Genomic DNA, 27175 nt, shown 5'->3' with positions numbered 1-27175 from the left:
AGTCTCCCTTTATTTATTTATCCAACATATATACACACACACACATACTTTTTTTTTAAAAAAGGAGGATATATGTTAAAATGATTAATATGAAATATGTTTATTGAAATGAAATTACTAATAGCATCGACATTAAATGGAATCCACTCAGATGCTGAAATACACCATGCAAATAAGATGAAGATTGTGGAAGAGAGAAGAGAGGTAAGAGGAAGAAGAGAGGGTAGAGTGTGGGGGGGAGAGAAGGAGAGAAAGAAGAAATGGAAAGTGGAAAGAGAGGAGAAGGAGAGAGGAAGGGGAAGTAGAGAAGAGAAAGAAGACAGAGGGAAGAAAGGAGGTAGGGAGGAGGAGGAGAGAGGGAGAAGAAAGCGATGGATAGGGTATAAATATGGTGTATGGAGAGCAGAGGAACCAATAATCGTTTTTGGGGAGTTGATGGCAAGATGAATTGATGTAAACATTTAATAATACAAAATAGTGTTGGTTATGTAATGGTATACATCTGGTTATCTGTATGAAAATAAAAGATAAAAAACTTTTTATTAAAAAAAAGGAGCCAGGAAATAGCAAATGCAGCTGCCTAGATTTTAGTGACAGATAAGGAAAAAAACATTTTGATGGTTAAGATCCGTACAAGAACGAAATTGTCTCCTTGCTGAGTTTGTCATTTTCCATCTCGGGTTGGTTTTTAAGAAGAGGGTCTTTTCATCATTCGGGCAGTCCTCGACTTGCAGCCGTTCACTCAATGACCGTTTACAACAGCACTGAATATTTGTGAATTTTGCCTCGTTTTATGACCTTCCTTTTGGTGGTTGTTAAGTGAATCACTGCCGTTGTTCAGTTAGTGACACGGCTGCTAAGTGAATCTGGCTTTGACGACTGGTCCTTGCTCTTACGACCATTGCAGTGTCCTTGTGGTCACATGATCAAAATTTGGCCACTTGACAACTGGTGTGTTGTGTTGATTGTATTATGTTGTGTGGTGTGGTGCAACATGGCGTGGCATGGTAAGGTATTGTATTGAATTGTTATATTATTATTTTATATTTTTTTATTTTATTTCATATTTTATTTGTTTTTTATTGGATTTGCATGCTACCTATCTCGTCCAGCAGGGACTCTGGGTAGGTTGCAAGCATTTAGGACAATTGCATCGTCCCAGGGATCACCTGATCGCCTCCCCAGCCGAAAGTTCATGCGGGAAACCAGATTTGCTTAATGGCCATGCATGATTCACTTAAAGACTGCAGGGATTCGCTGAACAATTGTGGTGAAAAAGTCGTAAAAAGGGTCCCCAGCTCCCTTAACAACCTCCTTATTTAGCAATGCAAATTCTGGTCTCAACTAACCAGAATTGGGTCATCCTCGCTGACTGGGGAATTCTGGGAGTCGAAGTCCACCCATGCTGACTAGGGAATTCTGGGAGTTGAAGTCCATCCTTGCCACCTGGGGAATTCTGGGAGTCGAAGTCCACCCTTGCTGGCTAAGGAATTCTGGGAGTGGAAATCCACCCATCTTAAAATCGACAAAGTTGAAAACCACCATCCCAGTGGAGCCTGAATTGAGTCTTTTGAAGCAGCTCCTAAATCTAGTTTCATTTTACGAGACTAGGAATGCCAAGCCAGCAAGCACATTTCCACATGATTTACATTTCCCTGCGGCTTGCAAACCTTGGGATTCGTAATTCCAAAAAAACATCTGGAGGTCAACAGGCTGGGAACATCTGCTCTCAGCTAAAGCGTCTCGGTGGCTGGCAGAGACAGAGGCCCGGGGGCTTTGCACTTTCTAAACTGCTGGTCCCGGGTGCGGGAGTTAATTAAATGTCTGAACTGGCTAACGGCCAGGCCGAGGGCTCACAAATCATGAACTGGAACGACCCAACTGCACAACTGGGATTCCTGTTGATGGGGAACCACCAGCTGCTGGTGTGGAGGGGAACAATTGTGTGATGCCTCGTACAGGGGGGAAAAGATCCCGTTGGCGAGGATTGAAAAGGCATCGTTCGGATGCTGGGATGTTCCTAGCCTTGAAAGTGGGGAAACTGAGGCACAGAAAGTAAGAGAGAGGGGGAGAGAAAGAGGGAAAGGGAGAGAAAAAGAATAAGAGAGAGAGAAACGAGAGGAAGAGAGAAAAATAAAATGGGCGAGAGGGTCAGAAAGAGGAAGATAGAGAGAAAGAGAGAAGGGAGAGAAAGAGAGGAGGAGAAAGGGAGAGAAAGAAAGAGAGGGAAAGGGAGAGAGAAAGCAAATAAGAGAAAGAGAAAATGAAAGAGAGAAAAGGGGGAGATGGGAAGGAAGAGAAGGAAAGAGGAAGAGAGGGAGAGAGAGAAAGTGAGGGAGAGAGAAGGAAAGTGGGAGAGGCAAAAAGGAAGATAGAGAGAAAGAGAGAAGGGGAAAGAAAGGGAGAGGGAGAAAAAAAGAGAGGGAAAGAGAGAGAGAAAGAGAATAAGAGAAAGAGAAAATGAGAAAGGGAGAGAGGGAGAGGGGCAGAAAGAGGAAGATAGAGAGAAGGGAAGAGAAAGAGAGAGGGGGAGAAAGGGAGAGAAAGAAAGAGAGGGGAAGGGAGAGAAAAAGAATAAGAGAAAGAGAAAATGAGAGAGAGAGAGAGATGGAGAGAGAAGGAGGGAGATGGGGAGAAAGAGAGGGACACAGAGAAAGTGAGGGAGAGAGGGAGAGAGAGGGGAGGGCAAGAAAGAAAGAAGGAGAGGGAGAAGAAGAGAGGGAAGGAGGGAGAGAGAAAGAAAGAACGTGAGAAAGGGAGGGACATTTGTGTTACACTTCTCCCAACTCTGCAATTTAAACAAAGCCTCCTCGCCTTTTGCCCTCCGTGCAAACTTCCTTCAATCTCCAGGCGTCGCTCCAAGGGTCAACTTGGGATCTGGGTGTTTTTTGCTGAGCTGGGTTGATTCCTTCACGTTGGACGGTAAAAAGAACAAATCATTCGATGCTCCTCTGAAGAAGGAGATGAAAGCCGGCCGCTTGCCTGCAGCACGAAGCGAGTCTTAAGATGCCTCTGACGGAAGATGGGAATCATCAGGAAACACACCTCCCTTCTTGACAAATCAAAGGCAACTGGAAAAGCTGATGGGAGACCAGGAGCCTCCGTCATCCTCCTTGATGACCCTGGCAGGAATTGGTAAGCCCAACCCCATCCAACACCCCTGAGGATGAGGCTCATCCACTGGAGGTCACTGCATGGAAGGACAATAACCACCGCAAATGGACCGGGGTGGCAAATGGAAGACATGGCCACGTTCTTCTGGGTTGGGTCGCTCCAGCTGAGAAACAGCTGCGGAAGGGAGAGATGGACTGGGCATCCTTGGCCTTGGAGGTCATCCAAACTGTGGGTGGTCCCCAGTGGGGTAGGATGAGATGACCTTCTCTGGTCCGCTGCCCACTGATGGGGTGGAATTCAACCGTCTTCCTCTTCCTTCTCCTGCCTGGGCTGATCGAGATGGATGGAAGATCTCTGAAGGACAGCAAGGGTGTCCTTTCATTCTGCTCCCGTTGGAGAATGAGGCTGGAGAGCCAAGTCAGGTAGTCGGAAGAGACTTCAGTTGAGGGTTCAAGGACTTCAAGAACTTCAGGCCATGCTGGGGGTCACTCAGAAGGAAAACCAGAGAGCCGGGACTGAATCTTGTGTTAGGAGGGAGTTGGAGGTGAATCTCACCAGGAAACCTTCTTCAGATGAGACCACAATCAGCTGTTCCTGGAACTGAAGCTGTGTTAGAAGGAAGGAGAATCTAGGCATTTTACCTTCTTTGCAAATGAGACCACAATTGTGTGTTCATGTAACTTGAGACTTTTTCAAAGGAAGCTAGAGATGAAGGCAACCATGATACCTTCTTCAAATGAATCCACAATTGCGTGTTTCTGTAACATGAGTCTGTTAGAAGGAAGCTAGAGATGAAGGCAACCATGATACCTTCTTCAAATGAATCCACAATTGCGTGTTTCTGTAACATGAGTCTGTTAGAAGGAAGCTAGAGATGAAGGCAACCATGATACCTTCTTCAAATGAATCCACAATTGCGTGTTTCTGTAACATGAGTCTGTTAGAAGGAAACTGATTCCAGATTGCTTCTCTCCTTGGTTAATTTCCATCCGTTGCTTATTGTCCTGCCTTCAGGGGCTTTGGACAACAGGTGCCCCCCCCCTCTTCTTGGGGCAGCCCCTCCGATATTGGAAGACTGCCATCGTATCACCCCTGGTCCTTCTCTTGGTTAGATATCTTCTTTCTCAGTTTCCAACTTCCATTCCAGACCTCAGAGGACTCTCCGAGAAAGCAATTCAGTTTATTTCCCATCTGTCCAGGCGGTCTCTTCCACGTGTGTCCAAATCCTACCCACAACGACAACCCAAGGCAGGCGTAGAGGCCAAGGGATGGTTGGCCTTTCAAGAGCACAAATTCTGCGTTTCTTCTCCCCAGTCCACATTAGACCCTTTCAAAAGTATAATTCAGGGCAGTTGATTTACAATGGACTCAGCCGGGGAGGGGGGGAGAATCTAATTAAAATACGTGTGTGTGTGTGTGTATCTGTGTGTGCGTGCGCACCCGCTCGCAGAGGGCTTCTGCCCTTGGGACCTTCATCACAAATTGCGTTGTGCTGAAACAGATCCTTTCGTGATGGAATTACGACAAGAACAAAGCTCTCTCCGATTCCGTGCGAGCGCACTCGGGTGTACAAGACAAAAAACGCAAGTGAGTGAATCATCCATCACTCTATTGCTCTGAATACAATCAGATATAATTGTACAGACTGGCGTGTGTACAAATGGTCGGAGGGGTTTTAAGTCTTCGGATACGACCCGGAGTCATTTTTGTTCGGATGTGGGCGGTCGTATCAAATGCTCTAATTAACTAAATGAATTTCACAGACATACGAAAAATGGCAGAGAAACAAACGAAAGATTTGAGGAAGAGAAGAGATGCTAATACGACGAACAGTCGGGTAAGAGGGGTTTTTTTTTTTTTAATATGGAACGCTTCACGAATTTGCGTGTCATCCTTGCGCAGGGGCCATGCTAATCTTCTCTGTATCGTTCCAATTTTAGTATATGTGCTGCCGAAGCGAGCACGGGTAAGAGGGGTTTTGAACCCAGGCCGAGAAAGTACGCAAGTCCTCGACTTACGACCACAATTAGAATTAGAATAACCGACTTGGAAGGGACCTTGGAGGTCTTCTAGTCCAACCCCCTGCCTAGGCAAGAAACCCTACACCGTTTCACAGAAATGGCTATCCAACATCTTCTTAAAGACTTCCAGTATTGGAGCAACCACAACTTCTAGTGGCAAGGTGTTCCACTGGTTATTTGTCTTCACTGTCAGGAAATTCCTCCTCAGTTCTAAGTTGCTTCTCTCCTTGATTAGTTTCCACCCATTGCTTCTTGTTCTACCCTCAGGTGCTTTGGAGAATAGCTTGACCCCCTCTTCTTTGGGGCTAAAATCTATGTTGCAAAGTGAGACATTGGTTCACTGAGTTTGGCCTCATTTTACGGCTTTTTTTGCTACCTTTATTAAGTGAATCACTGCAGTCATTCACTCATTCCCTGTAAATAATGCCTTAAAAATCTGCATCATTAGAAAATGGGGGACAGGATTACAGGCGACAAGATCAGCCACTGGAGAGAGATTTTAACCTTTCTCCTTTTTTTAAAAAAAAACCTCCTCCACCCAGCCAAATTACGGAAAGATTTGTCGGCACTTAAATGCAACAGTTGAATTCTGCTTGCTCACCAAAAGGCAGACGGTGGTTGGAAATAGGATTAAGCAGCAGAGGCAGAAATGCTCCTGGTGTTTGTGTGTGTGTGTCTGTGTGTGTGTGTTTTGCTTCTCCACAGGTTCATACTCATTTGGAGAAAGCAAATTTTGCATTCTACGAAAACCTTTGAAAAGGGGGGGGGGAGAAATATATATATTATACATACATACATACATACATACATACATATATATGTATATATATATATGTATGTACGTACATACGTATGTATGTATGTATTTGTGTTACAACCTCTGCTATGCCCAATACTAGTCAAATTTATATACTACAAATATATATATATTTGTTTTCGTAGATTTTCAGGGGTGTAGGTATGCTGGTCTTGTTGTATTCGGGTCTTTTTCCGTGTAAGATTGAGATTGTCTTGGCAACGTTTCAGCAAGGTCTCACTCGCCATCTTCAGGCTGGTATTTTGGGCTTAAAGTGTGGTTGGAGCTGCTGTCATTCTATAAATCTTGATGTCTGCTAGGCGGGAGGTATTGTCACGTTTATTCATGTGGGGGTGTTTCTCTATTTCGATAGCTTCCATAATTATTCTCTGGTTGAAGTGTTCCATTTTGGAGATTAACCTGGTTCCTTCAAAATTGATTTCATGTCCTGTAGCTTTAAGGTGCTGGAAAAGGGAGGAAGTTTGTTCTTTTTTTCTTACTCCATTCTTGTGTTCTGCGATGCGTGCATTTATTCTCCTGTTCGTTTGTCCCATGTATGTTGCAGGGCAGATTTTGCATAGCATTTCGTGGACTCCTTGGTTTTCTAGCTGGATTTTGTCTTTGGGGTTTCTTAGGATGTTGGCTATTTTTTGGTCAGTGTTCTTTGTCGGCTAGGCGTTTGGTTCTGGAGATGAGGGTCTTGGCTACAGAGTTGATCTGTGCAGGATGGTGATGGGATTGTGCGTTTAAGTAGAGGTTGGTGTGTGGTTTCCCCCCCCCCCCCCCCGGTAGATGGTGTGTCCTAGGGAGCCTTTGGGTTTTTTGTAGATTAGGACGTCCAGAAAGGGAAGTTGGTTGTTTGCTTCTATTTCCATGGTGAATTGTATTTTGGGGTGTAGCTGTTGAGATGTGTGAGGAAGTTGTCCAGTTTTTCTTTCCCGTGTGGCCAAATCACGAAAGTGTCATCAACATATCTGAGCCAGAGTTTGGGTTTGTGTTCAGATTTGTCTAAGGCGTTGGTTTCAAAATGTTCCACGTATACGTTTGCAATGACGGGTGAGAGGGGTGATCCCATGGGTGCTCCTTCTATCTGTTTGTATCTTTGTCCATTATGGATGAAGTATGTGTTGGTTAGGCAGTGGTTGGTCAGGTCCAGGATGTGTTTGGGGGGGGGGGGTGTTTGTTCCAAACCCAAACTCTGGCTTTTTTCCAGGGATGTGTTTCTGGCTAGTGTGTTGTGTTCTTAACATCTGGGGAAATATCTTGCCTTCCACATGGTATTGTCTTGTCTCCAGCTTCTCTGGATTTTTCCTTCTACGTGGATTCCTAAAGCCAGAGCAGGAGAGCTTTCCACAGAAGGGTTCTGAGAGGTCATCTACTCCAACCCCCTGGTCCAGACGAGAGCCTGGTTCCTTTGCTTTGTAGCTGTCACAGCCAGGAAAATCCAACCTCATTTTCTCTCTGTAAAACCTCCGTCTGTTGGTTTTGCTCCTACTTTGGGCTTTGTGAAGAAGAAATTCAATCAATCAATCAGAACAGAGCTGGAAGGGGCCTTGGAGGTCTTCTAGTCCAACCCCCTGCTCAAGCAGGAGACCCTAAACGTTTCAGATAGGGGGCTACGTACAAATTAATTATAAGTCACCAAGAATCATTCACTGAAATGTGGGGCTATAGAAAATGAATGGATGGATGGATGAAATCTACCCTTTCCCCCCCCAAGGACAGCCTTCAAGGACTGAAAGATTGCCACAGGTAGTCCTTGACTTATGACCACAATTGAGCCCACAATTTCTTTTGTTAACTGAGACATTTCCTAAGTTAATTTTGTCCCATTTTACGACTGTTTGTGCCACTGTCGTTAAGTGAATCACCACAGTTGTTAGGTTGGTCACATGGTCATTAGGTGAATCTGGATTTGCTCGTCAGGAGGTTGCAACAGGGGATCACACGATCACGGGACATTGCAAAGCCGCCATAAGTACATGCCAGTTGCCAAGTGTCTGAATTTGATCACCTCACCATGGGGAATGCCGCAATGGTCGTAAGTGTGGAAAAAAGGCAGGAGCCGACTTTTTTCAGTGCCGTCCTAACTTTGAACTGAGCAGTTCACTAAATGAACTGTTGAAAGCCGAGAACCACCTATAACCTGTTGGTGGTTTTACACACACACACACACACACACACACCAGGGTGCATGCCCCCTGATTTTATTTAAATGAGTCTCCGGAAGAGGCGAGTGTGATGGTCCGGAGCAAGGCATGGAGGCAACACAATCAGCTCTTTATTGCTCCAACTCCCCCCCCCCCCAATGGTCCCATGTTTATGGCAAATTCCGGAACAAAGTGTTGTGGTCCACTGGCGGCCTGTGGAGCTGGCAGCAGAGTCGGACAGTGAGGAGGTTGGGGAGGAGCATGGGCCAGTCCTGGAGGCTGGGGAAGGCTCTGACGAGAGCTCTGTGTTGGAGGCAGAGAGGAGACCAGAGCCATCCGACAGTTATCAGCTGTCTTCGGAGTCAGAGATCAGTGGAGTGGAAGAACAGCTGGATCTTGTTCCCAGTGCGCGGATGTGCAGAGCTGCCAGAAGGCAAGAACAGTTAAGAGAGAAGGGACAACTCGGGAGGAAGGCTTGGAGGAGATTGGCCCCTCCCATAGGACATAAAGGAGGAGCAAAGGCACGTGAGCTTTTAGAGGAAGCAACTTGGTTCATGCTGGTTGGTTTAAATTCTGAAGCTCCATTTGGACTCTGTGCTCCGTGTGGCCTTGCAAAGCCAATTGCCAATTAAGCCTCTGGCAGCGTTTCAAGGGAGAGAAAGCTGGGTGCTTATCAGCCTTATCCCGAAAGACTTTGGCAGCCTGCTGTAGGACTCTTTACTACTATTTGGGACTCATTATGGGCTGTGGATGAATACAATTCACAGCCTTTGAAAGAAAAAGGGTTTTTTTGGGACTAAGCGTGTGCTTTTCACTGCCTCAGGAAGCCTAGGTCAGAACACAAAGTGCTCACTCAGACACAAACACACCTCCAGCAGCCTCTGGCTCCAAGTAGTCCAGCAAAATGCTGTTAGCACAACGGCTTCAAGGCCAGAAGTCCAGGGCGGCCAGGGAATAAGTCAAGGAGTCAAGGAAGCAAAGAAATAAGGCAAGAAGTCCAGCGAACTCCAGTTGTCGGCAACGACACACAAAACTCCACAAATTCAGCATTTGTTTTCAACAAACGCCCTTCCCCACAGCGTCTCCCTAAGGCTCAGTCCCCAGGTGTGCCTTGTGAAGAGGGGCGCTCCTCTCCCAAGTTGTTGGGTCAGCCTGCGCTCTTCCTGCCTTCTCTCCACTCTCCATGCTCGGGGATCAGGAGGGAGTGGTTCTTGCTCATCGCCTGAGCTCCATCGCTCCTCATTCCCACTGCTTGCTCTCTGTCAGTCGTCCCGCCCCTGTTCCTGCCTGCTAACAAGGCGTCCCAATCCTGAGGGGCCCTGGGCTGCCTCGTCTTGCGCCTTCCCCATTCCTCCGAAGCCAACGAGGCCACCCCCTCAGTCTCCCTCGGCCCCAGCTCCGGCTCATCGTACTCCACAGATTCAGGCTCCAACAGGGGCACGACAGGAAAGGAAGAAAGCCAGAAGCTGCCGGAGAGGGACTGTCTCAATTGGGGGGAGGAGTCAAGTGGGGTGTTAGTCTGGAATTGTCATTTAGGCACAGGTCAGCAAGGTCCAATCCCCCCTTCCCCATGAATGCAGGCCAAAGACGCCAAGGAATTTCTAGAAGCCAGTCAGTATTTGTTCTGAGCCAGGATTCCTTAAAAAGCAAGAAGCAAAGTCTTGGTCCCAACAAAACCCCTTTTATTCACACGACTGTGAATTCCTTTCATTCCCAGTCAGCAAAGCTTAGCAAACAGTCTTGCAGAGGAATGTTTATCCACGCGAACCTTATCTCGCTTGGAGAGCTGCCAGATAACTATTTTCCAACCGCAGGGCAAAGCAAGACTTGGCACAGAGTCTCTTATAGACACAAACAGAACTTTCCACTCTTGAAACGACCGAAGGGACGAATTGTTCCCTGCAAAAGCCCCCTCCCCATTTGCTCCTCTTTTGTTTCCTATGGGGGAGGCAATCACCTCCAAGGTGTGGCTTTACTCCCAAGTCGACCCTGCTTCCTTAGTTGTTCTCGTCTTCTGGCAGCTCTGCGCATGCGCACCCTGGGAACAGGCTCCAGCTGTTCCTCTGCCTCACTGCTGTCTAGCTCCCTCTCTGCCTCCGACGCAGAGCCCTCGTCTGAGCTCCCCTCAGCCCCCAGGACTGGCCTGTTTTTCTCCCCAATCTCCTCACTGCCAGCTCCAATGGCCGCCGGCGGGCCACAACAGCATTATCCTTTCTCAGCGCTTGTGACGATTGTGTTGTAGCAGGCTGAGTGGTCAGGTACCCTTATATAAAGTTGCGTGGGTGTCCATTTTGTTGAAAGATGTTACATATGTGGCCCGTTTTTCCCTTTTCTGGCATGGTGGGTTGCCGCAGCGAGTCGGTGCTCATCGGAATGGCGTCTTTCCACAGCTCGCTTGTGGGAGGTTGGGTGGCGGAGGCCTCGGCGAGTGTGGGTGGCTTTGTGAGAGATTTGTCTTTCTAATTTGCTGTCATTTCCTCCGCTGATGGGGATAGAAAAGCTCAGGAGGGAACAGAAAAAGAAGGAAGGTGCCCAACAAAAGGAGTGAAGGAAAGAGGGAGGGAAGGAGAGGGAGATTAGCAAATGTCAGAAAAATGATTTCATGTTTTCGACACACATCAAGGCAGCCCCCCAACTAGGCAGATAAACAGCACCAGAAGGGATCTAAAGTGCAACTAGACACACACACACACACACACACACACACACACACACAGAGGCATGCATGCACAAGCACCCAACACAACTCCCGGGATGCCCCCTGATTTTATTTAAACGGGAAAGGAAGAATGTTGGAAAGGAAGAATGTTGGAAAGGAAGAATGTCTCCCGAGGGTGACTGTCTCAGCTGGAAGGTGGAGTCAAGTGGGGTATTAGCCTTATGGAATCCTTATGTAAGCACAAGGTCCAATCGCCCCTTGAATGCAGCCCCAAAACGCCGGGGAATTTCTAGAAGCCTGGCGCTCTAGACAAATCAGCCATCAACAGACAGATAGACATTAACAACTATAGACTACACAAAAGAGACAATCAACCAGCCCAAAAGAAGACACAAAAGAACCAACAACCCAACACCTCTAGTAATCCTGAATATGCACAGATTAACTCCAAGGTCAATTTCAGAACAACCATTAAGTCAACAACACCCCGATCAAGGAACTGCCAAAGAAGCCAATGGTAAAGAGCCCAACCAAAGAATCTCGAAGACCAAACCTACCAACGCTGACAGTGCAAGACAACAGAATATAAACTGACAGCAAACCCCACTCCCTTCTAGCACTGATGGTGTTCCCTAGCTGGGTCATGAAATGTCTGTAAGAAAACAAGCAAGTTTAGAGAGCACAGAGGACGCCATGTCGTCTTCCTCTTTCTCCTCCTCCCCGTCCCCCTTTTTCTTAGTCCCCCTGTCAGTAAACCCCACTCCTTTCTAGCACTGATGATGTTCCCTAGCTGGGTCATGAAACGTCTGCAAGAAAACTGCAGAGAGCACCAAGGACCCCACAGTCCTCCTCCTCCTCCTCCTCTCTTACAAACCTTCCTCCCTGCACCTTCTTGGACTGATGATGTTCCCTAGCTGGGCCATGAAACGCCTGCGAGAAAACCATCAAGCCCAGAGAGCACCAAGGACCCCACAATTCTCCTTCTCCTCTTTCTCCTCCTCCTCCTCTCAGTAAACCGTCCTCCCTTCTAGCCCTGATGATGTTCCCTAGCTGGCTCATGAAACGTCTGTAAGAAAACAAGCAAGCTCAGAGAGCACCAAGGATGTTACGGACGTACGGACGTCAGAAATCTACATCAGTTGTCATGCTCACTGCGGATTGGCTGTCCCAACCGTGGGGAATTTTAACTGCTGTCATTGGCTGGCTGCTCTGCCTGGAGCTCCTTAAAGAGCGAGCCGGCAGGATGCAGTCACAAATAAAAAGTGCTGAAATCACTAGGGACTCTCGCCTGCTGCATTCGCGCCGATCTAACAAAGGACCTCCTCAGGTCAACCCTGACCTACAAAGATTCTCCTTTATGACCAGGAAGGGATTCAGAAAGACACTCCCCTGTTGACTGGAGCATACAAAGGGAGTGGAAGTCTCACACAATCAATCCAATTCAATTCAGAATAGAGCTGGAAGGAGCCCCGGTCATCTAGTCCAACCCCCTGCTCAAGCAGGAAACTGTGTATTACTCCGGTGGCTGTCCAGTCTCTTCTTGAAAACCTCCAATGATGGAACCCCCCCAACTTCCAAAGGGAACTTCTATTCTGCTGGTTAATCGTTCTCACTGTCAGGAAGTTTCTCCTTCATTCCAGGTTGCTTCTCTCCTTGATGAATTTCCACCCATTGCTTCTTGTCCTGCCTTCGGGGGCTTTGGAGAATAGCTCGACTCCCTCTTCTTTGGGGCAGCCCCTGGGATATTAGAACCCTGCTATCCTGTCTCCCCTGGTCCTTCTTTTCTTTAGACTAGCCAGACCGAAATCCTGCAACCGTTCTTCGTATGTTTTCATCATCTCAGTTGCTCTTCTTTGCACTTTTTCCAAAGTCTCAACATCTTTTTTAGAATTTGTGGTGACCAAAACTGGATGCAGGATTCCAGGTGCGGCCTTTACAAAGTGGTAGTAACACTTTGCGTGATTTTGATTCTATGCCTCTATTTGTACAACCCAGAATCGAATTTGCTTTTTCGGCTGGCTGCAAAGATTCTGGAATTGTGGCCCATTTCAGTAAAAGAATAGCCTTCCTGTAGATTTGATTTCATGGTCAAGTTCTACCAGGTGACGCGGACATCAATCTTGCAGTTTTGATCCTCGGTGGCTCTCCTCCTCCTCTTTATACTCCAGTGGCGTTTGCCTGAAAGATTTCTGGATGTTATCCAGATGTTCTGGGCATTAAAAATGCTTTATTGCTTTTTTTGCCTGGGCAACGGAGCCTGAATCTCTCCACCAAGGTCGTATTTCTGATTCTCTACAGAGGTCCAGGGTAGACCTCAAGAAGGCCTTCCTAGCTATACAAGCCATCTCTCTGTGGAAGAGGCTAAATCGTGGTGTGTGTGTGTTGTTGTTGTTGTCTTTCTCCTTCAGAAGCCTTCATAGAAACCATGGATGGTCATTTGTCTAAAGTGGTGTAGCGTTTCCTGCCTAAGCAGGGGATTGGACTAGAAGACCTCCAAGGTCCCTTCCAACTCTGTAATTCTAGTTCTATTCTATTCCTTATTCTATTCTCTATTCTATTCATTAGTCTATTCTATTCTATGTTCTATTCTATTCCTTAGACTATTCTATTTATTCTTATTCTATTCTATTCTATTCTGCATCTATTCTATTCTTATTTTTATTCTATTCCTTGTTCTACTCTATTCTCTACTCTACTCCACTCCACTCCACTCCATTCCATTCTTATTCCACATTCCATTCTATGTGGCAGAGATGCTGTAGTGGAGCCAGCCCTGAGCAAAGGGGCTGGATTACATGACCTTGAGGGTTCCTTCCAACCTTGTGATTCCTCCATCTCTGACTGGAGATGAGAGCAGAACCTCATTAGATGCAAATTACTCTTTTTCTCGCCAGGAGTCAATTGTCGCTTATCCTATAAGGCTGCTTATATGTCTCTTTCTGACTTTTTTACTGCTTTTTTTTCTTTCTCTCCTTCTTCAAAAATGGAAGATTAATTCATAACCTTGTCCCCTCCCCCACCCACCCCAAGAGGCTCCACCGAGAACAATAAAATTAGAAGATGACAACATAGCCCATTAGTCTTCTAATTCAGTCTGAAAAAGGTACAGCGGCTCAGTAATTCAATCACATTGACTTAAGGAGAGCTGTTCAACTCCTGCCAGGAGAGAGAGAGAGAGAGAGAGAGAGAGAGAGAAGAGAGAGAGAGAGAGAGAGAGAGAGAAGAGAGAGAGAGAGAAGAAGAAGAAGAAGAAGAAGAAGAAGAAGAAGAAGAAGAAGAAGAAGAAGAAGAAGAAGAAGAAGAAGAAGAAGAAGAAAAATCAATTTTCCTCTTGAGCCATGGACATTACTGGCAAGAATCAGGGGTTGGCAGCCTGCAGCCCAGGCCACACCTAGTCCATGGAGACCCTCATCATCATCCTCATTTAACGACCCCATAATCCCTTGTAGAATCTGTTCAACTGAATGGAGCTATTTACTGGCCAGATGCCTTTCCTGTCACCAGGGTGGAGTTTTGTTCAACAGATAGAGTCTCATTGTGCCCAGAGAGAGAAATATCTGCCTCTACCTAGGGTCGAACTCTCAGCCTCATGATTTTGAGGTGAGAGCAATGGTGGGATCCTACCAGTTTAACAACCGGTTCGGTGATCGCACGCTTCACCAATAAAACTAACAGAAGGGAGACTCATATAACAAATTAATAAAATACTATAATAATATAATGCACCCCAGAGATTTACTTACCATCTGTGGCAAGAAAGTCATAAAGGGGGACAGAACTCACTTAATAACTGTCTCGCTTAGCCACACAAATTTTGGGGTCAATTGGGTTCGTAAGTCGAGGGCCACCTACATAACGCACATTACTGATGCGCTGTATGCATTCACTGTTCTTTTTAATGACCAGAATTCTGTCAACCGGGTACTTTTGTTTAAATTTTATTCTTAATTTTTAATGCTGTATTAAAATGTGTCCGCTTTATATTTCAGGATGTGTCGCCTCTCTGCCTCTGTTTTACGACCCACACTCGATTCTTTTATTTGCATAATCTCTTTTTTTTATATTCCTTCCAAAACATATAATGATAAAATGAGGAACAGAGAACTATTAGAAAAGAAGGAACTAATATAGCCAAGAAAACTGCCTGACTGTATCCAGAGCACTCATTAAATAAATCACAATCAGACATGAATGGCAAGCGTGTTAGACTCCGGTTGAAATACACCCGGGGTTGCATTCCCACAAACCCCCGCCCCTCTCAAGGTTCCAACACTTCTCCCTTAATTTTATACATTTTGGAGTAGAAGATTACGGCTGATCCGTAAACACCAACTTATTTTCTCCAAAAGATGCCAAATCTAACCACAAAGAAAAGATACGCAGACCTCATCTGCTTTTTCCTAATTTCCAGAAAAAAAGGGAGAAAAGTTAAAATACGACTGTATTAAAACTCACATGTTCAGCAGGTTAAAGCGTTCTTATGCTTTCAACAGTGGGAAAAGGTGAGCGCCCTAAGCGAAGCCAAAAATGACAGAGAATTCCTGGAAACCTGGCACTGAGACAAACGGGCCATCGACAGGTACACAGAGATGAACGGCGTTTACACCACCATTCACAAGAAATATTGGAAACCCTAAGTAGTAAACAAATAGACCAACAGAGCACCTGCTTTCCAACAATCCACAGCCAGATGAGCAGAGATGAGCATTCAGATTAATACTTGGACCAAAACCAAGATTCCCCAAATCAAGGAACGACCAACTCAGATAAATAATCCAATGGTAAACAATACTTAATCAATGAACCACCAAGAAGCTTCCCACCAACTCTGGCAGAACAAAGCACTAGTAAGTAAAAAGAGCAAACCCCACTCCCTCCTAGCACTGATGATGCTACCTAGTTGGGTTATGAAACGTCTGCAAGAAAAGCACTAAGCTCACAGAGCACCAAGGACCCCCACAGTCATCGTCCTCCTCCTCCTCCTCCTCCTCCTCCTCCTCCTCCTCCTCCTCCTCCTCCTCCTCCTCTCCATAAACTTCATTCCATTCTAACACTGATGATGCTGCCTAGTTGGGTCATGAAATGTCTGCAAGAAAACCACCCAGCTCAGAGAGTGTCAGGGACCCCACAGTCCTCCTCCTCTTCCTCCTCCTCCTCCTCTCCACTAACCCCACTCCCTTCTAGCACCGATGATGTTCCCTAGTTGGGTCATGAAAAGCACTAAGCTCACAGAGCATTAGGGACCGCACAGTCTTCCTACTCCTCCTCTTCCTCCTCCTCTCCTTTTCCCTTTCTCCTTCACTGGCCCTAAGGTGAGAACATCCTGTACCAAGCCACCATTAAAGAATGCCTTTGGAGACTGTACATTACACTTCTCCTGCTGTAATACGAAAGCAAGTGCAAAATAATTATGATTATTTCACATCTTTTGGGCCTCTTCAATAAAGCAAGCTTTATTGTATTTCCTTGTGATCTTCTTGTCTGCTACAAGGGGTCCCTTTGGATTGGAGCTGTTTCAAATGCTAATTCTGTTCTGGGGGACTCTCCGTTTTCTTTTTCTTTTTAAAAAGAGATTTATGCTCTGCTGAAGTATACACTGATGGTTTGAAAATAAACAGGAGGAATACCAAAAGCGGTGCAGCGTGCATATTTTAGTTGGCAAGTAATCAATACTGCCCATCAGTGTCTCAACAGGCTGAAGAATTAAGTTCTGTTTCTCTAGCTTTTATAGCCCATTTGGAAATGATTTAGTCTAGAGAAAAGAAGGACAGGGGAGATATGATACCAGCGTTCCAGTATTTGAGGGGCTGCCCCAAAGAAGAGGAGGGGGTCAAATTATTCTCCAAAGCCCCTGAAGGCAGGACAAGAAGCAATGGGTGGAAACTCATCAAGGAGAGAAGCAACCTAGAACTAAGGAGGAATTTCCTGACAGGGAGGAAAATTAGCCAGTGGTTCAGTTTGCCTCCAGAAGTTGTAAATGCTCCATCATTCTCCAATTTTTAAGAAGAGATTGGACAGCCATTTGCCTGGACTGGCCTAGGGTCTCCTGTTGGAGCAGGGGGTTGGACTAGAAGACCTCCAAGGTCCCTTCCAACCCTACAATTCTTTGGATGCATTCTTTACTAATCACATTTTTAAACTTGTCCACGCTTGATGTTATCTAACTGTAAAATGCCCAGAAGGACTAGGGGTGACATGATAGCAATCTTCCAGTATTTGAGGGGTTGCCCCAAAGAAGAGGAGGGGATCAAATTATTCTCCCAAGCACCAGAAAGCAGGAGAAGAAGCAACAGATGGAAATTAATCAAGGAGAGAAACAACCTGGAACTAAGGAGGAATTTCCTGACAGTGAGTACAATTAGCCAGTGGAACGGCTTGCCACCAGAAGTTGTGAATTCTCCAACACTGGAAGTCTTTAAGAAGATGTTGGATAAGCATTTGTCTGAAGTGGTGTAGGGGGTCCTGCCTAAGCAGGGGGTTGGACTAGAAGACCTCCAAGGCCCCCTTCCAGCTCTGCTATTCTATTCTGAATCTATACAGATTTTGTAGACTCTGGAGTGTTTGCTTATTTTCTCCGTGGAGAATTTAAAAAAAAAAACGACTTTAAAAACAAACGAGCTTGCAATGTGCAAGGAGACCTTGGAATGTCCCATAACAGGATCGAGGAGACGGCCTCTTTTGATCACGGTAACCCTTTGGATTTGAGAATCCGCTCAAGGGACTGGATCAAAGGATTTACAAAGCCTTCGATCCTGTGTGAATTCCTTTCTCCACAACCTTGATGTATGTGGGATCTTTCTTGCTGCTGAGTCCTGGAACTGATTGCAAAGAGGCTTCCCTCCACACCTTCACAGCTCCGTCTTAAAGAATGGTGGGTTTCTACCCCCCAACCCCACCCCCCTGCCCCCCCCACCCCAGCAGGAAGAATCCAAAGCTCATTTGTTCCCTTGCCTTCATCCTGGATAAAGAAGCAAGCTGTCAATCAATCAACCAAGGAGGCGTAATATGATTATTCATCTGACTTTTAATGAAAACTCCGCAGCCAATGCCTCCTCAAGGATGACCGACAAGAATGTGCAATTTGATATACGGCTAGTCCTCACCTTACGACCCCAATGGAACCCGGAAATTTCTGTCGCTAAGCCAGACGGTTGTTAAGTGAGCTTTGCCTCGTTTTACGACCTTGCTTGCCACAAGGGAGTCAGTGCAGTTGTTTATGGTGCAAGTAAACATGCGATGGAATGTGTGACGAAATGCTTTGGCATTAAAAAGGGAATAAGATAAAGTTATGTAGTACACTCTTTATTAGTGGCATGGTCGTTAAGCGAATCTGGCTTCCCTATTGACTTTGCCTGTCAGAAGGTCGCAAAAGGGGATCAGGTGACCCCAGGGCAACTGTGACCGTCACGAATATCAGTTGCCCCGCAGTCAGTTTCCAAGCGTTCAAATTTTGATCATGTGATCCCGGGGAGGCTGCAACGGTCATAAGTGTGAAAAATGGTCATAAGTCACTTTTCCCGGTGTTGTTCTAACTTTGAACGGTCACTGAATGAATTGTAAGTGGAGGATTACCTGTACAATGTAGGACATAGAATGGAATGGAAGGGAAGGAAATGGAAGGGAATAGAATAGAATAGAATAGAATAGAATAGAATAGAATAGAACAGAACAGAATAGAATATAGAATGGAATGAAAGGGAATAGAATGGAATGGAATGGGAAATAAGAATAGAGTTTGGAATAAGAATGGAATGGAATGGAATAGAATAGAATAGAATATAGAATGGAATGAAAGGGAATAGAATGGAATGGAATGGAATAGAATAGAATAGAATAGAAACTTGATGAAATGATCATTATATTATGAAATATATTGTGGTTAACCTTAGTGTTTGTAAATATCTATGGAGATTCTCCGTCATCCAGGTTACGGTTGTCCTCAAGAGCGGAAGAAGCTTCTTGGATGAGAAGCGAAACGTCTTCAAAGAAAAACCTTGGCATTTCTAAATGGTGTAGGGGTTTTAGCCAGGTGGGGTAAAAGGGCACATGACATTATTCAGGGCCCTACTCACGAGGGAGGCCACACGCTGGACCTTGTCTTTGTCTCTGGCCAGTGGACGAGTGATCTGGGAATAGGGGATTCAACTATTATTCCCCTGTCATGGTCAGATCACTCACTTCTCCGGCTTGACTTCCCTGGTGCTACCCCCCACTGCGGGGAGGCGGAACCGGAAGGCATTAGATGGTTCCGCCCCAAGCGCCTGATGGAACCAGATAAGTTCCAGACGGAGCTTGGGCCACCTCCTGTGGACCTGACCCGCCCCCGAGTGGAGGACCTGGTGGACGCATGGAATAGTGCGACTACCGGGGCCCTAGACCGGGTGGCGCCTTTGCGGCCTCTCCTGCGGCGACGAACCACCCTGGCGCCTTGGTTTACCGAGGAGCTAAGGGTGATGAAACGCCACAAGAGACGCCTAGAGAGTCGTTGGAGATCCTCCCGTTCCGAATTCGACCGAGCACAGGCACGAGCCTATTTGAGGACGTACCTTGTGGCATTAAGAGCGGCCAAACGTCAACATTGTGCCGCTCTTATTGCGTCCGCAGATAACCGCCCTGCCGCCCTGTTTCGGGTGACTCGCTCCCTCTTGCGTGAGAGACCGCGGGAAGCCCCTTTACAGGGCAGAGCAGAGGAGTTTGGGAAATATCTACAGGACAAAGTCGCTCAAATCCAGATGGGATGGGCCCCTTTCAGTGGTCCAGTAGAGACGCCCGAGGCGAGTCTTGAGGGACCGTTCTGGGAGGAGTTTGACTCGGTTGCCATCGAGGATTTGGACAGGTTGCGTGGACGTCTGCGTCCTACCACATGTTTATTGGACCCGTGTCCCTCCTGGCTTGTACTGGCATCCTGGGAGGTTACGCGCGACTGGCTCCTGGGCCTAGTGAACGCTTCGCTGGGTGAGGGGTTTCTACCGGCCGCCTTGAAAGAGGCGGTTGTGAGGCCCCTGCTCAAAAAGCCTTCCCTGGACCCAACGGATCTAGTCAATTACCGTCCAGTCTCCAACCTTCCCTTTTTAGCGAAGGTTGTAGAGAGTGTGGTGGCACAACAGTTTCCACGTCACCTGGAGGAGAATGATTATCTAGACCCGCGCCAGTCCGGCTTCCGACCCGGGCACAGCACGGAGACGGCCTTGGTCGCGTTGGTTGATGATCTCTGGAGGGCCAGAGATAGGGGCTGTTCCTCTATCCTGGTCCTATTAGATCTCTCGGTGGCGTTCGATACCATCGACCATGGTATCCTGTTGCACCGGCTAGAGGGGCTGGGAGTCAGGGGCACCGTTTTACGGTGGTTTGGCTCCTACCTCTCTGGCCGGACGCAATGTGTGTTGGCAGGGGAGCAGAGATCAACCCGGAGCCCCCTCATATGTGGGGTGCCACAGGGGTCGGTGCTCTCGCCTCTCCTGTTCAACACATACATGAAACCGCTGGGCGAGATCATCCGTGGTTTTGGGGTGGGATACCATCTGTATGCTGATGATACTCAGCTATACATTTCCACCCCGAACCACCCCAACGAGGCCGTTGAAATGATGTCCCGGTGTTTGGAGGCCGTACGGGTCTGGATGGATGGCAACCGACTAAAACTCAACCCTTCCAAGACGGAGTGGCTGTGGCTTCCAGCCTCCCGGTTCAACCAGTTACTCCCATCACTGGCCATCGGGGGCGAGCAACTGGCCCCCATGGAACAGGTGTGCAATTTGGGCGTCCTCCTGGATGCCCGGCTGTCCATGGATGACCATGTAACAGCCGTGGCAAGGGGGGCGTTCCATCAGGTTCGCCTGATGCGCCAATTGCGCCCCTTATTGGACCGGGATGCCCTACGCACAGTCACCCATGCGCTGGTGACGTCTCGCCTGGACTACTGCAATGCTCTCTACATGGGGCTTCCCTTGAGATGCACTCGGAGACTGCAGTTGGTCCAGAACGCGGCCGCGCTGGTGATTATGGGGAGGACTAGATACTCCCCTGTAACACCTCTCCTGCGCGAGCTGCACTGGCTTCCTGTAGTCTACCGAGTGCGTTTCAAGGTTTTGATTATGATCTTTAAAGCGCTTCATGGCACAGGACCTAGTTATATGCAGGATCGCATCCTGCCCCATACATCCCTACGACCAATCCGCTCACACAGAGAGGGACTTCTTCGGGTGCCGTCCGCTAAACAGTGTCGGGGGGCGACACCCAGGAGCAGAGCCTTCTCTGTGATGGGCCCAGCCCTGTGGAATGACCTCCCCCGTGACATCAGGATTACTTCCGATCTCCGCTCCTTCCGTGTACAGTTGAAGACCCACCTCTTTCAATTATCTGGCCTGGCTCAACCGTAAATTTTTTCTTATTCCTCCTGACAGTCCTTTTAAATTTTAAATTGTGGTATTTCCAATGGGGTATTTTAATGGTGACTTTTAATTGTCTAAATGTGATGTAATCTGTTACCTCCTCCGTGCATGTATGTCCGTGCATGTATGTCTTAGTATATGTGTGTATTTGGATGTCTATGTGTTTGCACATGTTTTATGTTTTATATGTTTTATTGTACGCCGCCCCGAGTCCTGTCTGGAGAGGGAGCGGCTAATAAATTTAAATTTTTTTTTAATTATTATTATTATTATTATTATTATTATTATTATTATTACGTTTGAGTTTGTGAGTTTTGTTCTTTGGTTGCATGTAAGCAACAATAACACAGAGAGGAATATAGAACAACAAGGGACCTTGAAGGTCTTCTAGTCTAGCCTCCTCCTGCTCAGGCAGGGGACCCTCTATCATTTCCACTTCCATTGTTATAATCATTAGATTTTTTTAAAAAAATGTGGCTTGCAGTGATCAAACAATTGAGACCTTATATGACAGGTCCAGGAATGTCCAAGAGGATCAAAACAAGTCAAGAGGAGGATAATAACAGAATAAGAGAGTCAGAAGGAACCTTGGAGGTCTTCTAGTTCAGCCCCCTGCTCAGGCAGGAGTCCTTATCCCATTTCAGACAAATGGTTGTCCAATCTCTCCTTAAAAACCTCCAGTGTTGGAGCAACCATAACTTCTGGTGGCAAGCTGTTCCCCTGGTTAATTGTCCTCACTTTTAGGAAGTTTCTCCGTAGTTCTAAGTTGCTTCTTTCCTTGATGAGTTTCCATCTGTTGCATCTTCTCCTGCCTTCAGGGGCTTTGGAGAATAGCTTGACCTCTCTTCTTCTTTGGGACAGCAGCCCCTCAAATATTGGAAGACTGCTGTCATGTCCCCCCTGGTCCTTTTTCCTCTAGACTGGCCAAACCCAAATCCTGCAACCCTTCTTCATAGATTTTAGCCTCGAGTCCAATCCGTTGCTCTTCCCTGCACTCTTTCCAGGGTCTCAACGTATCGTCCTTCTGTGTAGAATGAAGTTGTGTTGCTTCAATCACACCCCAGTGTGTGCAGTTGGGCTTCAACACTGCCAAACAGGGTCTCAGTGTTGAGCTCGATCATCCAGATCCCCCCAAAAATCCCAAAGATATTGCGCAAGATTTTACCAATGTCGAATGAGATGCACCGATGTGCAGTCATTCCCTGGTTTTAATTATTTTATCTTAACGACATCCAGGCTCAATTCTGTGTGGCAAAAGCCGGCATAGATGAACAGGTTGCTGATTTCCATCTTAATAAGCTTGATGGAAAATAATTGCCCTCCTACAATTGAATCAGACTGGCTTTTTGTATAAGTTGATTAAGCTGCTAATTTCATCTCCAAGCCTCACGGTACGAGTTGTGGGGAGAGATGAGTAAATCCATAGCTGAAGAAACGTGTGGGGTTCTAGACACAATGAAACCCAAAAGCTTGAGAGGAGTGAAAATTGTTTTGGCCCTTTGTTCCCTCCAGAAGAACAGAGGAATTTGGCAGATTAGTTTAGAAAGTTGGAGTAAAGAAACTCCTATCCAGAGAGGGAGCATGAATCTCCTTTTTCTTGAAATGGGACTGAATCATAGGTGGTGGCACCAACCCTTCCTTAAATGTTCCTCACCTCCAACGTTTCCCAGTAAGGAGCCCTCAAACCAAACAAGTCACGCAGAATGACTTTTAAACAGAGTGGAAGGAAAGAGAAGGAAAGAGAAAAGAAAAAGAAAGGAGGGAGAAGAGGATAGAACAGAATAAAAATGGAATGGAATGGAATAGAACAGAATAGCAGAGTAGGAAGGTTTAGGTTTGGGTTTAGGTTTATTGGACTTATATGCCACTTATATCCAAGGGATCTTTGAGGTCTTCTAGTCCAACCCTCTGCTCAAGTACGAGACTGTCACTGCATTTATTTTGGTTTGCCAGCTGTGCCTATATTCTGTGCAGACTGAACTGTTTCTTATTGGCAATGATTTACTGCGCAGGTCACACATTCCTTCTTAACTTTCACTTCTGATCTTTTGTTCGCCTGCCAAGGGAGGAAGGCACAGAACTCTGCCAAGATGTGATTAATTCGGTTAGCAAGTTTGCATTTTTACTTTCTTTTATATTAAAATGTTTTTTATTAGATCATGCCTGGGGTTTATTTTTGCTTATTTCAAAAGTATGCTACAAGGAAAGTCCACACTTCCATAATTCAAGACGGAATTCACACCCTAGCAGAGACACTATATCATTCCAGGAAAACGGCAGTCCAATCTCTTCTTAAAAACTTCCAGTGTTGGAACTTCCACAACTTCTGGAGGCAACTTCTTTTCCACTGGTTAATTGTTCTCACTATCAGAAATGTCCTCCTTAGTTCCAGGTTTGGAGAATGAGGTGGACTCCCTCTTCTTTGTGGCAGCCCCTGAGATATTGGAAGACTGCTATCCTGTCACCCCTCCTGGTCCTTCTCTTCCCTAGACCAGTGGTGGGCAACCTTTTTTTTCAACTGAGCCAAATCTCGCCAAAACCACGATTGAAATTTATTTTGAGAGCCGCATTTTTAAAACCGAAAATACATAGGATGGTACACTGTTTTTAGTTTCAATAAGTTTTTATTGAGAATGTTCTGCATGCAAGTATCCACATAGGTCGGGAGGATACAAATAACACAACTAATAAAACAAAAACTTTAGAACTATATTATTTATCGATAACGTTAAATTCCGTAAAATTTGCCTTACAATGTAAAGAAAATTACATCCTGACAATGACTGACAAAGTCACAACCACTAATGTGAACATTGGCCTTGCATTTCCTTGGATAGTTTGAGTAAGTCAGGTTTGTATGTATGTTGTTTTTAATTTCATCTCTCTCTCCCACTTTCTTTTTTTCTTTTTCTTTCTCTCTCTCTCTCTCTCTGGCTCTTTGTCTCTCTCTCTCTCCCTCCCTCCCTCCCTCTCTGTCTCCCTCTGTCATTTTCTCTGGGTGTCTATCTGTCTGTCTGTCTCTCTGTATCTCTGTCTCTCTCTCCTCCTTCCCCCCATCTCTGTCACTCTGTGTGTGTGTGTGTGTGTGTGTGTGTGTGTCTGTCTGTCTCTCACTCACTCTGTGTGTGTGTGTGTGTGTGTCTGTCTGTCTCTCCCTCTGTCTCTCTCCCCTCCCTTCCTCTCTCTCTGTCACTCTGTGGATGTGGATGTGTCTGTCTCTCACTCATTCACTTAATCACTCACTCTGTGTGTGTGTCTCTCTCTCTGTCTGTCTATCTTTCTCTCCCTCCCTCCCCCTCTCTGTCTCTCTCTGTGTGTGTGTGTGTCTGTCAGTCTCTCTCTGATTCCCTCCCTCACTCCCTCTCTGTTCCTCTCTCTGTCTGTCTGTCTCATTCACACACACACACACACACACACACACACACACACACACAGTAGTCACCTTGTTGAGTGTTCCAATCACATTTGAAACACTCAACAACTGGCCTGCATTTATGGTATTTTGCAGCATAGATGCTGCAAAATACCATAAATGCAGGCCAGTTGTTGAGTGTTTCAAATGTGATTGGAACACTCAACAAGGTGACCACAGTATGTGTGTGTGTGTGTGTGTGAGTGAGACAGACAGACAGAGGAACAGAGAGAGGGAGTGAGAGAGGGAATCAGAGAGAGACTGACAGAGCTGTACGCGCGCACCTGTTTTCCACGGCGTGGAGCAGTGGCGAGATTCTGCGCGGCGAGCGATGATTCCGGGGGCCATCAGTGGGGGGGGGCAGGGTCTCCCCTCGCGTTCCTCATCTTCCCGGATGGCCCCTGGAATCATCGCTCGCCACGCAGAATCTCGCCGCTGCTCCACGGTGTGGAAAACAGGCGCGTGCGCACAGCTCGGAAAATTACAGCCTCCCTCCCTCCTCTCGGGCTTCGGAGGGAAGCTTCTGCAAAAGCCGAGTGACAAGTCTCCCAGGCTGTAATTTTCCGAGCTGTGTGCACGCGCCTGTTTTCCACGGCGTGGAGCAGCGGCGAGATTCTGCGCGGCGAGCGATGATTCCAGGGGCCATCCGGGAAGATGAGGAACGCGAGGGGAGACCCTGCCCCCCCCACTGATGCCCCCCGGAATCATCGCTCGCCACGCAGAATCTCGTCGCTGCTCCACGCCCTGGAAAACAGGCGCGCGCGTACAGCTCGGCAAATTACAGCCTGGGAGACTTGTCACTCGGCTTTTGCAGAAGCTTCCCTCCGAAGCCCGAGAGGAGGGAGGGGAGCGGGCGCCCGGCACACTGAAGAGCCACATTAAAATGTGTAAAGAGCCGCATTTGGCTCGCGAGCCGCGGCTTGCCGACCACTGCCCTAGACCAACCATGCCCAGTTCCTGCAACCGTTCTTCCTATGTTTTATCCTCCAGTCCCCTAATCCTCTTTGTTGCTCTTCTTTGCACTCTTTCCAGAGTTTCAACGTCTTGTTGACATCATGGGGACCAAAACTGGACTTTCTTCCATTGTTCCTCATCTACAGACAGAAATCTGCCCATACTAAAGCAAGTACCGTACTTGCATCATTAAAGGAATACTCTGGAAACTGTTAAGGAGCAGCTGTCCTCACCCTCTTTCTCTCACACAGATTATCACAGCTGTGTTGTCTCTTGGTCCTCTGGAATGCAGCCCCTCCCTCTTGGGAATCCAGGCCCCATTCCACCACATCTCATCGGACAGGTTCAAACATTACCTTCTGCATCTCAGGGACCTATTGATTTGGTCAAAGTAGTAGATTACATCTTAATCTAGTCCACTGTTTTCTTTCTCTCCCAATTAGCAAAATCCATCATGCAGGTGGTCTTTGACTTACAGCCATTCATTTAATGGCCGTTGGAAGTTACAACAGCAATGACCGTTTTTCACACTTACGACTCCTGCAGGATTCCCATGGTCACGTGGTCAAAATTTGGCTGCTTAGCAACTGACATGTATTTATCACAGTTGTAGTGTCCTGGGGTCACCTGAGCCCCCTTTTTGTGGTCATGTGATCACCTCCTGACCATCAAAGTCTGGGAAAGCCAGATTCGTTTAACGACCGTGTGATTCACTTGAACTACGGCAGTCATTCGCTTAACAACTGCGGCGAGAAAGGTCGTAAAAACAGGAGCAAAACTCACTTAGCCATAGTCTTGCTTAGCAATGGAATTTTTTTTTGCTCAATTGTGGTCGTAAGTCGAGGATGACCTGTACCGTACGTTCTTAAGCAGGAGACAAGAGATCCGAGATTGGAAGGAAAGAGGAAAGAGAACAGTTTGCTTGGCCAGAGTTCAACATCAACCAAGGAGGTCAAGTGAGTTTTGAGGTTCTCAGGTGCGTCCACGCCAGGTTGTGGATGACTCGCCAGCTGCACCTGGAGGGAAGAAAGCCCCACCTGCCCCTTGGCCCCACCCTCTCCCTGCAGGTCCCTCCAGCACTTACCACTTTGGGGAGGACGGACGCGATGGCATCTTTGATGACTTCCCGAAGGCTGGAGACCTCGATCACGGAACCGAAGCTCAACAGGGCCTCCTGGGGAAAGAAAGAATCTCCATCAGATTTAAAGGCCTTCAAACCACCTGAACAGAGCTGGAAGGGACCCCGGAGGTCTTCTAGTCCAACCCCATTCCCAAACTTAGGCCAATTCAGGCAAGTGGCTGTCCAACCTCTTCTTAAACTCCTCCAGTGTTGGAGCTACCCACAACTTCTGGTGGCAAGTTGTTCCACTGGTTAATTGTCCTCCCTGTCAGGAAATTTCTCCTCGGTTCTAAGTTGCTTCTCTCCTTGATTAATTTCCATCCATTGCTTCTTGTCCTGCCTTCTGGTGCTTTGGAGAATAGCTGGACTCCCTCTTCTTTGGGGTCAGCCCCTGAGATACTGGAAGACTGCTCTGATTGAGGATCTGTACAGTGCACGAGTCAAAAAGAGGGCTGTGGAAATATCTACAGACCCCTCGCATCCTGGACGTAAATTGTTTCAACTCCCACCCTCAAAACGACGCAATAGAGCCCTGCACACCAAGACAACTAGACACAA

General features: G+C 46.9%; 1 protein-coding gene across 3 annotated transcripts in view; it reads right to left on the bottom strand.

Moving 5' to 3' along the window:
- The window catches only part of PDE2A (phosphodiesterase 2A), a 218054-nt gene that overhangs the window by 112441 nt on the left and 78438 nt on the right, over positions 1–27175 (bottom strand). For all 3 annotated transcript variants that reach the window (XR_014175372.1, XM_081952869.1, XM_081952870.1), the window contains exon 2: positions 26582–26671. Coding sequence is in view for 2 of the 3 variants with exons in the window: in XM_081952869.1 (XP_081808995.1) it covers positions 26582–26671 (90 nt within the window). In the remaining variant the exon portion in view is untranslated. The remainder of the gene's footprint in view (positions 1–26581; positions 26672–27175) is intronic.

Source organism: Natrix helvetica, assembly GCF_964273705.1.
Source record: "Natrix helvetica genome assembly, chromosome: 4".
Classification (NCBI taxonomy): Eukaryota; Metazoa; Chordata; class Lepidosauria; order Squamata; family Natricidae; genus Natrix; species Natrix helvetica.
Note: the sequence above shows the minus strand (reverse complement) of the source record. Positions and strands in the feature narration are given on the sequence as shown.